The sequence below is a fragment of the Centroberyx gerrardi genome, chromosome 5, assembly GCF_048128805.1.
Source record: "Centroberyx gerrardi isolate f3 chromosome 5, fCenGer3.hap1.cur.20231027, whole genome shotgun sequence".
NCBI classification, from domain to species: Eukaryota; Metazoa; Chordata; class Actinopteri; order Beryciformes; family Berycidae; genus Centroberyx; species Centroberyx gerrardi.
The window spans coordinates 6096942-6111964 of NC_136001.1; the positions used below are offsets into that span (position 1 = coordinate 6096942).

The 15023-nt window shown below is 42.3% G+C and overlaps 1 protein-coding gene across 1 annotated transcript; it reads right to left on the bottom strand.

Moving 5' to 3' along the window:
- Positions 1–265: 265 nt before the first annotated feature.
- Positions 266–14360, bottom strand: stmn3 (stathmin-like 3). Its single transcript, XM_071902804.2, has 5 exons — positions 14284–14360; positions 6944–7039; positions 5608–5783; positions 3158–3349; positions 266–592 (listed from the first exon to the last, which is right to left on the bottom strand). Exons 1-5 carry the CDS (start codon positions 14300–14302, stop codon positions 533–535), a joined length of 543 nt encoding a protein of 180 aa, XP_071758905.1. The 5' UTR covers positions 14303–14360; the 3' UTR covers positions 266–532.
- Between the last annotated feature and the right edge of the window lie 663 nt (positions 14361–15023).

The following is a 15023-nucleotide window of genomic DNA, read 5'->3' on the forward strand; positions in this document are numbered from 1 at the left end:
TGATCTTCTCAAGCTACAACCCATAATGCTTTGGAGTAGAGACTAGTTTGGGCAAACAGGCTAGTGCAAGGCAGTTTACTGTCATAGCAACCTAAATTTCGAAACAAATACCTGTAATGAACTGACACACACCACCACAATCTTTGAATCTCTCTGTCAGGCAGCATTTGTGCACACCCAGATGTGATTGATAGGAGATGTGACGTGACTGCAAAACCTCTACTCACCCACAGCATAAAATGAACAAAGACCTTATTTGGCTCAGAATTGGACTTTATTTCAACTACACTTGTCTCCGATATCAGAATATGTAGGTATCTCTGCACTTCCTTCCAAAAAATAAAACAGAGATGAGTTAACATTATTTGGTGATAAGACTACTGGTTTGTGCGCTGGAACTGGAGGAGGATGATGTCGGTGAATACTGAACAACAGGAAAGTTTTGACACATAGAAGATTTTCAAAAGTGGCATTAACTCCCAACCCAAGCTCGGCAGACGACGACGGCTTGCTAAAAGCTTAGAAAACGTCTTCAGCCGGAGAGATCAGCCTGAAGTTCCTTGTTCCTGCGTACCTCGGCTGCATGGACTTCCTGCAACAGATAAACAATCTCTCAGACAGACATGAAACAAAATGAAACTTAAGGAAATAATGAGAGGTGGAGGGACTTCTGTGTAAATGGCAAGATGAAACCACATCATGACACAGCGTGCGCTTCCGGAGGTTTGACCGTTGAACTGGTGAAACCACGTCAGGAATGTTACGCAATGATAATAACTCTGCTTAGAAACTAGCCTGTGGTTATGGAAACCACTCTTTAATGCCCAGTTAATCCCTCTTCTCAGCCACTGAACTCCATAATGACAACTGATTCTTGTATACAGGGGTGTAGGCCTATTTCCCCTGCCTTCTATATTTAAAAAAAAAAAGGGGGGGGGGAATACAATAGAATAAATAGATTTCCACTCATGAATGGACAGTCTGGATGGGTGAGCTTCCTGCTATATTACATATACTGTACAACATTTACTTGTCATTACCTTTTAACCTACTGTGGGAAATTTTGACTCACCTGAATAGTTGAGTGAATGTATAATTAGTATGATACCCAGCATATGAGGGTGTTAATGTTCACAGAAAGGCATATGTTGACTTATTGAAATGAGTGTGTGCGTATCCCCAATTAAAATGATTTTTTATCAGCATGAGAGGTCGCGTTGACACCATTAATTATAAAAAAGGGAAGTAGACCGGACAGGTAAATAATGGTGTATTGAGAAGAGGAAAAGTTTAGGAGAAAATGGGCAGGAGATAACTCCTGCCAAGACCCACAAAAGGAGGAGCATGAAAAAGAGTATAAAGAAGAGGTGTATTGTGGAACAAAGTTAGTTGCTTCATGGACCAGCTCGGTTTACTTGTATTCTGTGTGATTTTTCAGTAAACCTATATCATATTGAACTCTACTGGATTTGTCTGGATTATTTGTAGTAATATTTAAGAAGTGTGGTAGAGGACCTGAAGACATCTGGCCCATCTGAAGGTTTTTCTCCTTCTGGTTCTCCACTACTTTTTTATATTTGTAGATTTCCCAATCAGTGTTGAAATGTCACCCTTAAATTTTAGGTCTGAGAATCAGATTAAGAAAAGAATGTTTTATACACATCCAAACTGTCTTTACATGAGCAAGACAAAAGCAGTTGTAAAAGAAAAAGATCTCCTCACTCCTCTTCTAGCATTTAGCTCCCAATTTATAGAATGAAATACACTTTTGGAAGCAGAAGTGGGCATTACTACTATGTTTCTGAGTGCCAGAATATAATGCTGAGGTGTCACAGGCCTAGTTCAATGAAATAAATCATAAATCTGTCATCACTTGATAACATGCCTGCTCTCACCCGCCACCATTTCCTCTATCACCCAAGTCAGGTTTCTCCCTTGGCACTCAGCCCAGTTCAGTAGCACAAGGGACAGTTGCATCATATCTGTATCTGTGTCAAATATTATGCAAATCAAGTTAGTGTTGTGTCCAAAGTGACTACAATTTAAGGCAGTGACACATGGGGCAACATTTCGAGCAATTCTGTTGGGCAACATTGACTCAGGAGTTGCCTCAACATTGTCCATTTAATCATCTAGGACCGTTTTCATTCATTTCTCACTTATTTCACACTGCATATATTTCATTTCTTTCAAAAATACTTTAACATCATAGATCATCTCGTTCATTTTTGTTTCTCAGTAAGTTATACTGCTGCTCAATGGTCTTTTATTCCTACTTTTTATTCCATTTAATATGTTCTTGAACATAGTGTTATTGTTCTTGTTGGTTGCTTTATGTTTGATACCATCCCATTTGCTCTATTCTTATTTAGGTTCTACTTTTCTTTGATGCATCTTATTATTTGGTGCGGCAGTGACCAAATTTCCCCACAGTGATAATTGAGGCTTCATTTCCTCATATCTTGTTTTCAGAAAGCATTTACACATATTTGGTCCTGTGCCATTGCTTAGCGCATTGCCCATCTATGGTAAACTGCAGAAAAAATGCCTAGAATGTTTCACCAACAAGTTACAAAGGCAGAAAAAACAACTTCTATGCTTCTCACCTTGGACTTACTTTCCTATCTTTATTTTGAAAGTGAAAAAGAAGTTTTGAAACCGGCGAAAGGTTAAAAAACGCTTTTCAGTTTTGGATTCATATCCTTTCATTCAAATCTTTTTGATTACTGCTACTGCTAGCAGCCTTCGTTAAATTGATAGGTCGGGGTGCTGGTCCCAGGGTGAAGTCATAGATGTGTGAGATGGTCCGCACCTCTCAACAAAATGGTCCACCACCTGTGAAATTTCAGTCTTTATTTTGCAGAGCAATGCTTATATGTTTTTCGACTATGTCTTCCTCAGAGCATTGAGTATAAAGACAGTGTATTTATAGCTCTGTAGAGGAAAGACTGTCCACAGGTGTAGTGACTCCGCCTATAGGTGAAGTGACCAATGGGTGAATAGCAATTGAACAGCATTTTAACCAATCAATTCAGTCTGCTGTTGCAATGAGTCACTCTGCACAAGACCACAAGAATGAAGGAACTATCATATTTCTCACGATCACTACAAATGAAAAATGCTTAAAATAGTCATGGAAAATGAACGACAGCCTTGCCTTCTCGCGGAGCCGCTGTTTGAGCGCATTGAGGTGGGCCTCTCGGTTCTCCTTGTTGAGCTCCATCTTGTGGTTGAGCTTCTCCTCGGTCTGCTTGCTGAAGTTGTTGTTCTCCTCGCGGGCCTTGTAGAGAACATCCTGCTCGTGCTCCCTCTTCTCCGCCAGCTGCTTCAGCACCAAGGCCTCCTGGGACTGCAGCCCAGCGGGAGATGGAGATGTTTGGGAGGGGAAGGGGAAGGGAGGGAGGGGGGTGTCAGGGAAATGATGGGAGTTGGTGATGGTGGTGGCATGCGGTGGCAGGGATTCAAGAAAAGGGGGGAAAAGTCAGCGGCTACCTTGCAGCTTAATAAAACGCCTTTAAGTTTGGGTATAACTAGGAATATATTTTCATATTGGCCACATTTGATATTGTTTGGTGCAAATGATCACATAACAATCTATGGACCCTCCACCTTTTGAGAACCAGCTTCTACTCATAGGATTAGGAAACTGTTTCGTTAACAAGCAACTTATCCACAGGTAACACTGTAATTATTCCATGTGTGTTGGCCCTACCCTGCATACCATTCAGCATCATCGTCTGCCAAGATGAACCCATTCAAAGACAGAACCCACATAACCAAGAGGGCTGTGCTAGTCTCTGAAAAACCAACAGAACTGGTTTACTCAAGGCATGCAATTAAAAATACAACGCAAACAAGAAGAGCAGGGTCTTCTTGGTGCAGGGCTGAAGTTAAATCATCACAATGAAAAAGTAGAGCTACTACTTTTTTATTCTCGTGTAATTACAAATACACAAAATCTGATAAAACTATTCCTTATTCCATAATCTAAGGTGACCCTTGAAGTTCCCTCTGGTGTAGGGAACGAATCAAAACCAAAGCGATAGAGCAATTCAACTACTCAATCAAAGTTGTCAGACCTAAGAGGGTGAACTCTGTATAGACCAAGACTTGCTGTTTGAAGAAGACGGAGCAGTGTTCTTGTGCAATGTGCTTTATTTGATTTTTAAGTCACATAAACGAATCCAACCCCAACTGTGTGATGTGGTGTGAAAGAAGTTCTCTACAATCAGTGGATTAACACTACAATAGAACAATAGACTATTCAGTTATAAATATGCAGAATGATTCTTCTCGTTGTTGACAGAAGAACAAATGAGGAAATGACTGAGCAGGAGCCACAGCCATAAAAAATCGGAGATCCGGGAAGTGATTAGAGTTAGACCGACACAAGTATTTCAAGGCCGATACTGATTTCTTTTCTTTCCCCCAAATTACAAGTGTTCAGTGTTTCGCAAAGGAATTGTATTCTTGTCAGGGTGGAAAAGCCTCTGAAACAGTATTTAGACAATTGAACACTAAAACTCTCCATTGAAAACCAGGATGATAACACTTTTTTTTTGTTTTTTTGTTTTGTTTTGGATGATAACACTACTACTACTACTCCAGGAATGACAGGGTTGGCAGTTTGACAGTTTATTCAAGCTGCAGTTTGGGAGCTAAGAAACTCAAACTCTGAAAGGAATACACAGAATTTTAGTGTTGAATATTCAGGTTTACGAAAATACGGGTCATTTCTATTGCTACCATTGGTTAAAGGTTACTTCTTCAGTATGCCAACCAATAATAATTGTTAATCGTACACTTTAAGAAAAAAGTGAACTCCTTCTTTTCTGGTCATAAACACTCATTATTCTCCGAGGATTCCTAGTCTCCCATTATCTAAGAGATAGGAACAGCTGCACAGCATGTTAACACTTAGCATGGGGGAGTTCAGAAGAGAAAGAATGACTCTTGTGCTCGTAAATATATCAACTATATCAAAAGGCATCTTGAGTTACATAATCTTTGAATGGTATAGCAAACACACACTCTCAGAAGAAGAGGAAAGTTGTCATCACATCATTTATACTTGTGTGGAATCTGATCAAAGTGTCTCATTAGAATCAGTTCTGGTTCAAGTCTTCCCATAGACAACCAGTATTGATCAACTCTGCAATAAATATGGAATCAGTCAAACTGCATCATATCCATCATATCAGAGGTGGATCACACTGACTGGAGCAGATCTGATTTTTGGTAAATGGCCAACCAATATTAATATCAACAAACCCTTATATCGGTCTACCTCCAGAACTCATTTTAGTCTCACTACTGTACATAATTGCTTGACTGACTGTAGAGAAAATATGTACTATTCGAATGTATTGATTATCATGAGTTCATCATGTGCTTTCATGTGCTTTCCATGTGAGGGTTTATGACTGTCATGCATAGACAAGATCCTATTGTTCCTGAGACCCACTTATACAACATCCGTACAAACACCATCATGAGACGATACTAGGAGGGGGGAGGCTTGCAGGTGGCTGTCCTTGAAGATATAAGCCTGGTTAGTCTGACCCTTGTCAGATATATATACAGCTTACCCATCAGATCTGATCTTACCTTCCTCCTCTCCTCGGCGGCCTCCAGCCTCTTCTGGAGCTCCTCCAGAGACATCTCCCTCTTTGGGGGGGAGAGCAGGGGCTGAGGCTGGGGCTTGTCCGGGGACTGGTCGTCCTTCAGGATCACCTCGAACGACTGGCCGGACGCTCGCTTGTTCAAGCTCTTCACCTCCAGGTCTGACCGAGGCGGGAACCAATTCACGTGAATGACAACATATGACAGAAGTTCACCAGTTTTGTTTTAAAATGAGATATTTGCCGTTTGAACAGTTGTTTGTTTGCATGCAAGTACAGTAAAACTGGGAACATTTTAGAGGATACCATCAAAATCATCAGTGTTTTTAAACATTGATGGATGCTGCATATTTGACTGCAATGTTGTAATTTTAGTTTAATATATAACTTTGTCATTGTTTTTAAAAATGCATATGGAAACAAACCAGGCACCTCTGACATACAGGCAAACCACTCTTCTTCGCCATCACATAGCATCAGACTGAACATCAACAGCTTTGTTAACTAAATGAAGAATGAAAATGTCTGCAATGTTTCCAATCAAATGATTGGTCTTTGGTTTCTCTAGCAGGGCTATCCTTTAATTCATTGTTCCCCACAGTGAAATCGGGGGGGAAGACTATGGACCAGTCTTCCTTCCTCCCTTGCTCCCTTCCTCCCTCCCACCCTTCCTTCCTTCCTTCCTTCGTCCATCCGTCACACACAATTCTGACGACGCTTGACGGAATGATGCATCTCACCACTGTGTTCCAGCATTGTGTACAATTAGCTACAAGTAGGCCGCGATCACACAGGAGCTGAGAGCTCAGCTGTGAGCGTCGCTTGCAGCAGAAAGAGCAAGAGGCCAAAAGGTGCAAGGAGCAAGGAGCGTTGTATCATTTTGCTTTTTATGCAACACAGTGTCTGACAACGTGCAAGCTGCCTAATTAGTGCGACCTAGCTAACCTGAAGTAATGAAGGTCTCAACCCATATAGAGCAGTGCAACAACATTTGCTGCCTTATATGATTTAGTGTTGCTTTGCCTTTAAGGGACATGAAGTCCAATTATGTTTAGTAAAGCAAATAGGATGCATGTTGTACCACTGAAACTCTTCTTTATTAATCCAAGAGTGGACATGCAGCACAAAGAAACCTAAAAAAAATAAGAAAAATAAGACCTCTAATAACTGGATTTAAGGCATTTTAATACTTTAGATTTAGACAATTTAAGGCTTTTGAAGGACCTGTGGATACACGGGTATACACCCCTAACACAGACACATGGGCAGACTGACCATTTGCCAGGTAGAGAGAGAGACAGGTAGGCGGCAGGCAGACATACCTCCATACTGGTAGAGGCTATTGGGATGTGGCTGTGTGTAGAAGCAGGAGCAGAGCAGAGACAGCATGGACATCTCCTTGATCTTGTCTGTATAGGCTGTGGCACAGAGGTGAGAGAAAACAGTAATATCACTGGTATGGTATGTATATGAAAAACAAAAAACAAAACAAGGTTGTGAGACATTTAGTACATGCCACATGGAGGAAACCAATCCCTGTGGGTGTCCACTGTCATGTAAGGCAGGATAAGATGAACACACACACTTGAACACACACACGCACGCACGCACGCACGCACGCACGCACGCACGCACGCACGCACGCACGCACGCACGCACGCACGCACACACACACACACACACACAAATAATAGAGCAACTTGGGTGTATTTAAACATCACGTCAACCAACAATTTCAACACTAGAACATGTTCAGTGGACAGGTAGGAATGAAAGGATGAGTGTATACAAAAAGCATGAAATAAGTGTAAAATGACAAAAATAAGATAGTATGAAGTCAAATTAATAGCATACGGCAAAGAAAAACAGAAGCAAAAAATCAACAATAAAAACAATAAATCAATAAAAGCAATAAAATATGGGAAGTATGAGAAAGAGTAAACCGGTAGTATCTTTCATAAGTATTGTTTAGCAGTACAAGTATCTATTAGCAGTACCGACCTCAAGGTCACAGCTCCTCCACTCACATCCATTGTTGCATAATTCTATCAGTAGTTTCCATGCTGAATCTTATGACGCAACTTTAGAGCATTTTTCTATTGTTGGACTTCTGCTGCCACAGTATAAATGCTGGTGGTTCCCTATTGCTCTTTGTGTACTCTCTTCTATATGCATGCATATGTAATAAACCATTATAAAACAACAGCAATCGTCACAAATGTGTTTATTGATCCTACTGTTAAGCTCACAGGGACTTAACAACCTCATGGAATAAAAGGTTTAAAGGTGCTATATTATTCAGTTTTCATGATTTTGTTTTCAAATCGGCTCAGGATATGAATCATGTTCTTCATGATGTTTTGCAAATGAATGTAGTTTAGTTAAAAGTTGAATTGCATTCATTAGAGTCAATTAATTTGAAGACTAAATCCTCACATTACTGGACCCTGATTGGCTGACAGCACCAGCTCCTCTAATTCAAATGAGGTAAAACTGCAGAGTGGAGGCTTTCCACTTTAAATGCTGCACACTGACCCTGATTGGATGGATTCTTTAGTGAGGGAGCCAATCAGGACCAAGTCCAGTTGTGATGCGTTTCCAGGAGTTAGTCTGAAACTGCCTGGGTTTTTGAAAATGCAATAACTTTAACCTCTCAAACAAGATGGAATTGTAACAAAGTCTTTATTAAGCATCTTTGATCAAGTATGTATTTAAATAGAGGAAAATTTGAATTCCTGTAATATGGGAACTTGAATTTGACTGAAATAAATGTTTTCTGTTCATAAACCACTGGTTTGTCCCAGTTTGAGCCCTCTCCCCTGTCAACACGCTGTGTCCAACAGGAACTTGTGGTTAAAGTTGTTGTCATGCTGCACCAGGCAAGATGCTAATGTAAAAATATGCCTATGTCTTATCAGCCTAGACCAGCAAGTGGGGCTGCAACAGAGAAGAGCATCCCCTCCCCACTAATGGAGACGCTGTAGATTCACCCAGTTTGGCCAAATTAAATTCTGGTGTCGGGTAATTCCCAGCATCACCTTACATGATTTCTGGGTAATGAAGTCCTCAAAAATCAAACAGCTGCCTCTCACTGCCATTTGGGGCTGCCAAAGTGCAAAGTTGCCAAGTGCAGCTTTCAATTTTGATTCCCGCATTAAGATAGGCAGAAGCAAAAGAACCAAGGCCGAGTGGAGATGGTTCAATACAGAAGGGAGTAGCCTCTGTTGGTCAGTGCTAACACTAATGATTCTATGGAAGGGTGGGGTGCGTTTCTGTACCCACGGTACACTAAAATATTTCAGGAAAAGTTGGTATTTATATCTTATTCTCCATCAACCTTTTGGAAGATTCTGAATTATTTATATGTACTTCAAAGTCACTTTGTTATACTTCGCAGCCCTCTGGGACATTTGTGTGGTGGTCTGCTGTTCATGGATGTGTGTTTGTGCCTCCAGAGCGAGTTTGCTTTTTGAAGTAGCTAATGTTGCCAAATGGAAATGGATGCAGCTGCCCAAAACCTCCAAAATCAATAAAGTAATCAGGCCTGTGAGGAGGCTGCTCTTCTGTTTTTATGACTATACGAGCACCAGCACTCTGAACACGTAGCCTGAGCTGCCATGCATTTATTATCCTCGGTGACCTGTGGCCCTCGCTAAGGTAATATGACTCTTTACTGCTGCTGATGCTGCAACACAGACTCACACAGCTGGAGACAACAGACTGGCTTCAGCTCCTCGGCAGCCATTTGCACCACAGAGTGACATTTATCTTGACGTTTACCTCCTGAAAGTCTGAAGTCATCCTACCACTTGCAGGACCTTAATATCTTTCTGACAGCAGTTAAAAACTGTTTCCAACGCTGTTTTAATAAGAATGTTTACTCTGCCATAAGATCATATTGTTAAAATGTTGTGCTTGTTTGGCTTGATGTTGAACTTGGCAACCTCCTGCAGGTCCATCGAATGCTTGCTGGATTATCATGATGACCTACACTGCTGCCTATTATAAACACTGGGCATGCAAATATTCTTTTTTTCCTGCTGTGCCATGACACGCCCTAGTCAGCCCAGTTGCACGGCCTCTTTTGACCTGTCTGCATTTAGTGTGATTGCGTTTTGCCCCATGGACACCACACACGCATTTTAATTTCCAGTGACGGCTGCCAGCGTGGATAAATGTTGCTTATTAAGTTATTGGATGCATCATTCCATTGGCAGTGCCTTCATGTGGGTGGCAGGGCGGTGGTCCAGTTCTCGTCATAATTCTCGCCAACCCGTTTAGTCTCAGCATAAGAAACACTAGTTAAGAATAAGGCAGCAAGGCTTTCAATCTGTATTTCTGCATTCAGCATTGCTTGATAACGCTCTGTTGTGTCTTCCTATCCTAGGAGACTGCTCTCAAGGGGATTTTCCAGTTTTGGTACAGTATCACAACTCAAGGCTGGAAAAACAACTGAAACAAAGACAATCACAGTTATTTGTCAGGCACTGAGACTATGCAAAAGGTTAGATTATACATTAATTCATGGAAAGTTCAGTAATCATACTGTTATATCATATGTATTAGAACCAATGAACAATCAAGTGGTCAACATGTTAATCAGTTTTAAGTGTAGCTTTATTAAGATCTGTGTGTTTTTTAGAAAAGCTAGTTAGTCACAAAAGAGGGGAGGTACTGAATGAGGCTATATAGTGAAACATATTTAATACACATTGCATATTTAAAGAAATTATGTATTCAAATATTGATCATGACATATCCTCAGACATTAACTAAGTGAGGCTAGGGAGTTTGTCATACTATGGACAAACCAAATCAGTCAATGTAATATTTTTATTGACTGCAATGTTTTCAGTATGGGATCTACAGTATATCATGGCTGAGCTCAGGTAGTTTGTAGTTAAAGGCATTTTCTCTGCAGTGGCAGGACTGATGGGTGTGGGCAAAAGCAGGGCATTCTGGGAACTGCAGTTTCAGCTAGGCAAGAGGGAGAATCACTGTAATGCTGCAGCTGGTTTCCCCTTTTAACTCTCTGCACCATGGCTGCTCTTAAATCAAAACCAGTGGCTCTCAGATAGAGCGCTGTGTGTGTGTGTGCGCTGTGTGTGTGTGTGTGTGTGTATGTGTGTGTGTGCGCACGTGTGTGCATCCATGCATACATGTTTGTGTTGATCAGCCTAAAATAAAACTCACTAAGGGCCTACAGGGTGTTGCCAAGGTGACATCATGGGGTTGTGTGGTGAATAGGCAACCTTACAGCAGCAAGCAATGCGTATAAGGCAGTGGTTCTCAAAGAGGGGTCCGGGTCCCATCCAGGGGTCCCTGAGGGGGTTGAGGAACAGTTTGACTTCACTTTAATTTTCTAGAAATTATCCTAATTAGAGAATGTATAAGGATGGCTGTTGTAATCCAAGGTTTCACTCTCAGCACTATTGTCTTGTATAGTGTAGACACTTCTACTGTTCAATACTAAATCAACAGCTACAATCTCTCCATGTGGGTTCCAGGGACTAAATCCGATCAAACGGGAGTCAGTGGGGTCTAATGTGTCTATTTGGGGGTCTGAGACATGAAAATGTTTGAGAACCTCCGGATTGGAGGGCAGCTAGTCGTGAACATGCAGATTCAGATCCAGTTGAATCTGCAGCATCCATTTTCTCTTAGTACAGTACACTGATCGAGGCTCTGTATATCTCCTTGTTTTGAAGTCCACAGCCAGTTTGATTTGACGTTGAAACACGCCCTCTGCTGTTTATAGAGGCAGATGGCAGCTGGTTAAAACGACTAATTTATTCATTTGGCATGGTAAATGTGCTGTTTGGACATATTAGCAGGCCTATCAACAGTATGCTTTGGTCCGATGCTGTTATACAAATAAAGGTTCGAGAAAAGCTTGAGTTTTACAGTTACAGGACTTCAAATGTAGATACTGAGATGCTTCACAGTGCGGCGGGGCACGGTGTGAAGTTGTGAACATGTTGCTTCCCTAAAACAGGAAGTGAGTTCAATGTCCCGGGCCTTGCTGACAGGACAGGAAAAGGGGGATTTGTGCGTTCACCACAAGGCCATTTATTATTGAGATGCTCATCAGGATTCAGCTGAAACCAGATGCATTAGACCCACCCTGCAAACCACGTGTGTGTGTCCTCACTCTTTCCCACACACAGACACACACACACACATTATGACAGTAGAGCAGACTCGCTATGCCAAACGTCCTGGAGGTGTACAGTAACCCTCCCGAATAGTGTCGTATATGCTCCTGCCAAATAATTTGATTGCCCTGGGTGAAACAGCCCTCCTTTATAGGCTGGCACAGCACACAGCTAATTGCCTTGCTTTATTATCTGCTTTATTATTTATTATTTTATACGAGCCATATAATTGCCCCTCCGCTCCATTAAGACACAACTGAACTGGACGGATAAGACCCACAGCTTGCAAACCTTCATCATACTAAAAGGTATAGCCACCGACTGTCTACTGCTGGTAAAAAGAAGCGGAGGAGGGAAGAGCGAGAAGGGTTTATGACCCTGAGCTATAAATTAAATGAAGAATCAATGTTATGGGTCAACATCCATTAGAATATACACACACTCAGGGCACCACAGGCAGAGTTGACATGCCGCTGAGAGCATCAGAGAAACTAATTTGATGCACCCATGTGTCTCCTCCATGCTATTCTCCTTCAGGGTGGCTGAAATACTGAACAATACGCTGCCGTAGCATGATAATATATGGCTAATGGTGTGTGTTCATAAATCCCCAATGCCTTGGAGAGTGAGTCACTCTGAGTGGGCAGGAAAGAGGGGCGTTTGGATCTATTAAGCACTATGCATCATTTCATCGATGTCATTCGAAAGTAGGGCAAGGTAGCTGCTAGCTAAAGCCCCACTGGAAACACACCAGCACAGTCACTGGAGCTTACTTGCTGAAAAGCCATGTTGTTACTCCACTGACGCCCCTCAAAATGGCTGTCTTTGTGTACCACAAGGTAATGTTGTGGATGAAACGCAGCTGATTTCAAACACGCTCAGAAGGCGAGGCGATCGTATCAATTATTCATGTTCAGACTCCAAACGGGCGAGCTGCCGGCGCAACGCGGCGTCAACTCTGAATTCCTGTCTCTTTTCTCTCTCTCTCCAAGCATCTAGCTTCCCGCTGTGCTTTTCTTTACAGGCTAAACGGTGCCAGATAATGAGCTGTGTATGTACGTCTGAGGGGAACATGGAGCGTATACACAACGGGAGACAGCGGCAGCACAACGAACAGGGGGGAAAGCTCACTGAGCCAGAGAGACTTTTGATACATTATTCACAAGCTTGGTGCAAGGATAGGACTCTCAAATCTTGACAAAAAATAATCCTCTCTCCGGTCCACTTTTGGATTTGAATTGAGACAATAACCTGGGTCGATGCACGTTCATTTCCCAGTTGTGATCAATTAATACGGTTGTGCATAGTGCCGTCATAATGAAGATGTAGCTGCATGATCTCACTGTGGATTATTTCATCTTGGATGTGTCAGCCATGTTGCAAATCATTACTTAAAGCCCTATTAGGCTCTTTGATTCCTTAAAGTGCAAAAGAAAACTGTAAGTGGCCTGATAACTGTGCTAGGGTAAAGTCGAGCAACTATTATATTTTATCATAACCTACAAAATGATCTGCTGCTGTGCTATTGGTGGGTTGTAAGGGCAACCGTAGATGTTAAAGCCATGGCGTTTCAATGTATTTTAATGACAAGGCCACTGTCCCTTCCCTCTAAGGCGTGGTGTTCTTGATGTTGGCTGGAGAGATAGCCAAAGAAGAATAATGATCACTGGAAAGAGATCCATTGTGATTTACTGACCGTTAACACATAGACTTGCATGTAATTCTAACTTTGTCTGAATAATGAACAGCACACATCACCACTATAGACCAGTTAGGCGCGCACACACACACACACACACACACACACACACACACACACACTCACACACACACACATTCTCCTTCTCTCTCACACACAAATACACCCATGCGCACACAAGCAGCTATTCCAGTATACTGGTATATTTAACAAAAATGTCATATGAAGATCATGGAGGTGTCAGTCAAAGCGAGACAGAACATGCTCCTGAAAGTCGTTGCGTTGGCTGCAGCAAGGAGCCACCTGCATGTGGCTCCAACAGTAAATTTAGTTTGCCGCACTGCTAGCCTCAGCGTGAGTCTTTCTTTTTTTTTTTTGTAATTACTTCAGATCTGCCTCAGCAAGCCGGCGTTTTATCAGAGGTGGTCACAGCTTTCGCATTACCGGGAACGACTCCGGTGAATTTCAGATAAATGCGCAATAATCTGCTCTTTCTGGAAGAATCTGACTGCTTTTATATATGTTATTATGTTACTGTATTATGTCCATGTATGACTGTGGCAGCATTTCAGTCTGCCATAGCCATTCAGTATCTATATCTGAGCTCCAGTGCAATCTGAGAGAAGAAAATCCCAGTTGCCATGACAATTTTGCCCAATACGCATAGAAACCATCTCTGGTATCAGATGCTAACTAATTCTCCCCCCTCTTTGTTCCCTAAACCAATGTAAACCACCAGACACCCCCCCACCCCATTTCAACTAACCAGATGTAACCGCCAGGCTGGTGGGAATGTGTGTCTTCTTACCTGATACAGTGCTGGCCATGGTTGCTGAAGGCGGAGGAGGAGAGAGCAGGAGGATGTTGCTGGATGGAGGAGAGGAGAGAATGTGAGAGGGGAGGAGGAGGAGGAGTAAGAGGAAGAAGAGGAGGAGGAGAGAGAGAGAGAGAGAGAGAGAGAGAGGGAGGGCTGGGCGTGTGTCTATGCCCCTGAATGGTGCAGTACACAAGCCTCACCGCGCCGCTACATGAACAATGGGCTGCCGGTGGGGCTCAATATGTGTGTGTGTGTGTGTGTGTGTGTGTGGTGGTGGTGGTGGTGGTGGTGGTGGGGGGGGTGCAAGTTGCTACCGACAAGGAAAGGGGTGGGTGGGGTGAAGGAGGAATGGGAGCAATGCATGCACACACACACACACACACACACACACACACTTGAATCCCTGAGATGGAAGCTTAAGACAACCCTTTTCCTAATTTCAAGGCCTTAAAGTCGAGATGAAACGGCATTTCGAGAGTATCTAACTTCCGTATCGTGACGTATTTCCGAGTGAAACAGGAAAGACAGGCGGGACATAACGTTGGGAGGAATTTGATTTGAACGTTGAAAAGTGGGTGTGTCATAACACCCGAAGACACACCGAAGTACCATGCTGTTGCTAGCTAGCTAACTAATGAATCTTAGCCTCTTAGCTCTGTGCACTAAAAGTTGAAGATTGATTGATGGGTGGATGTCATGATATTATTGGTTGAAATTAGTTACGGGCATGC

Excerpts from the sequence above, each read along its gene's own strand:
- stmn3 (XM_071902804.2), bottom strand. Across the intron at positions 3,350-5,607 it reads CCGCCGAGGAGAGGAGGAAG|TCCCAGGAGGCCTTGGTGCT; the intron begins GTAAGATCAGAT and ends GCTGGGCTGCAG. Across the intron at positions 593-3,157 it reads AACAGCGGCTCCGCGAGAAG|GAAGTCCATGCAGCCGAGGT; the intron begins GCAAGGCTGTCG and ends TATCTGTTGCAG.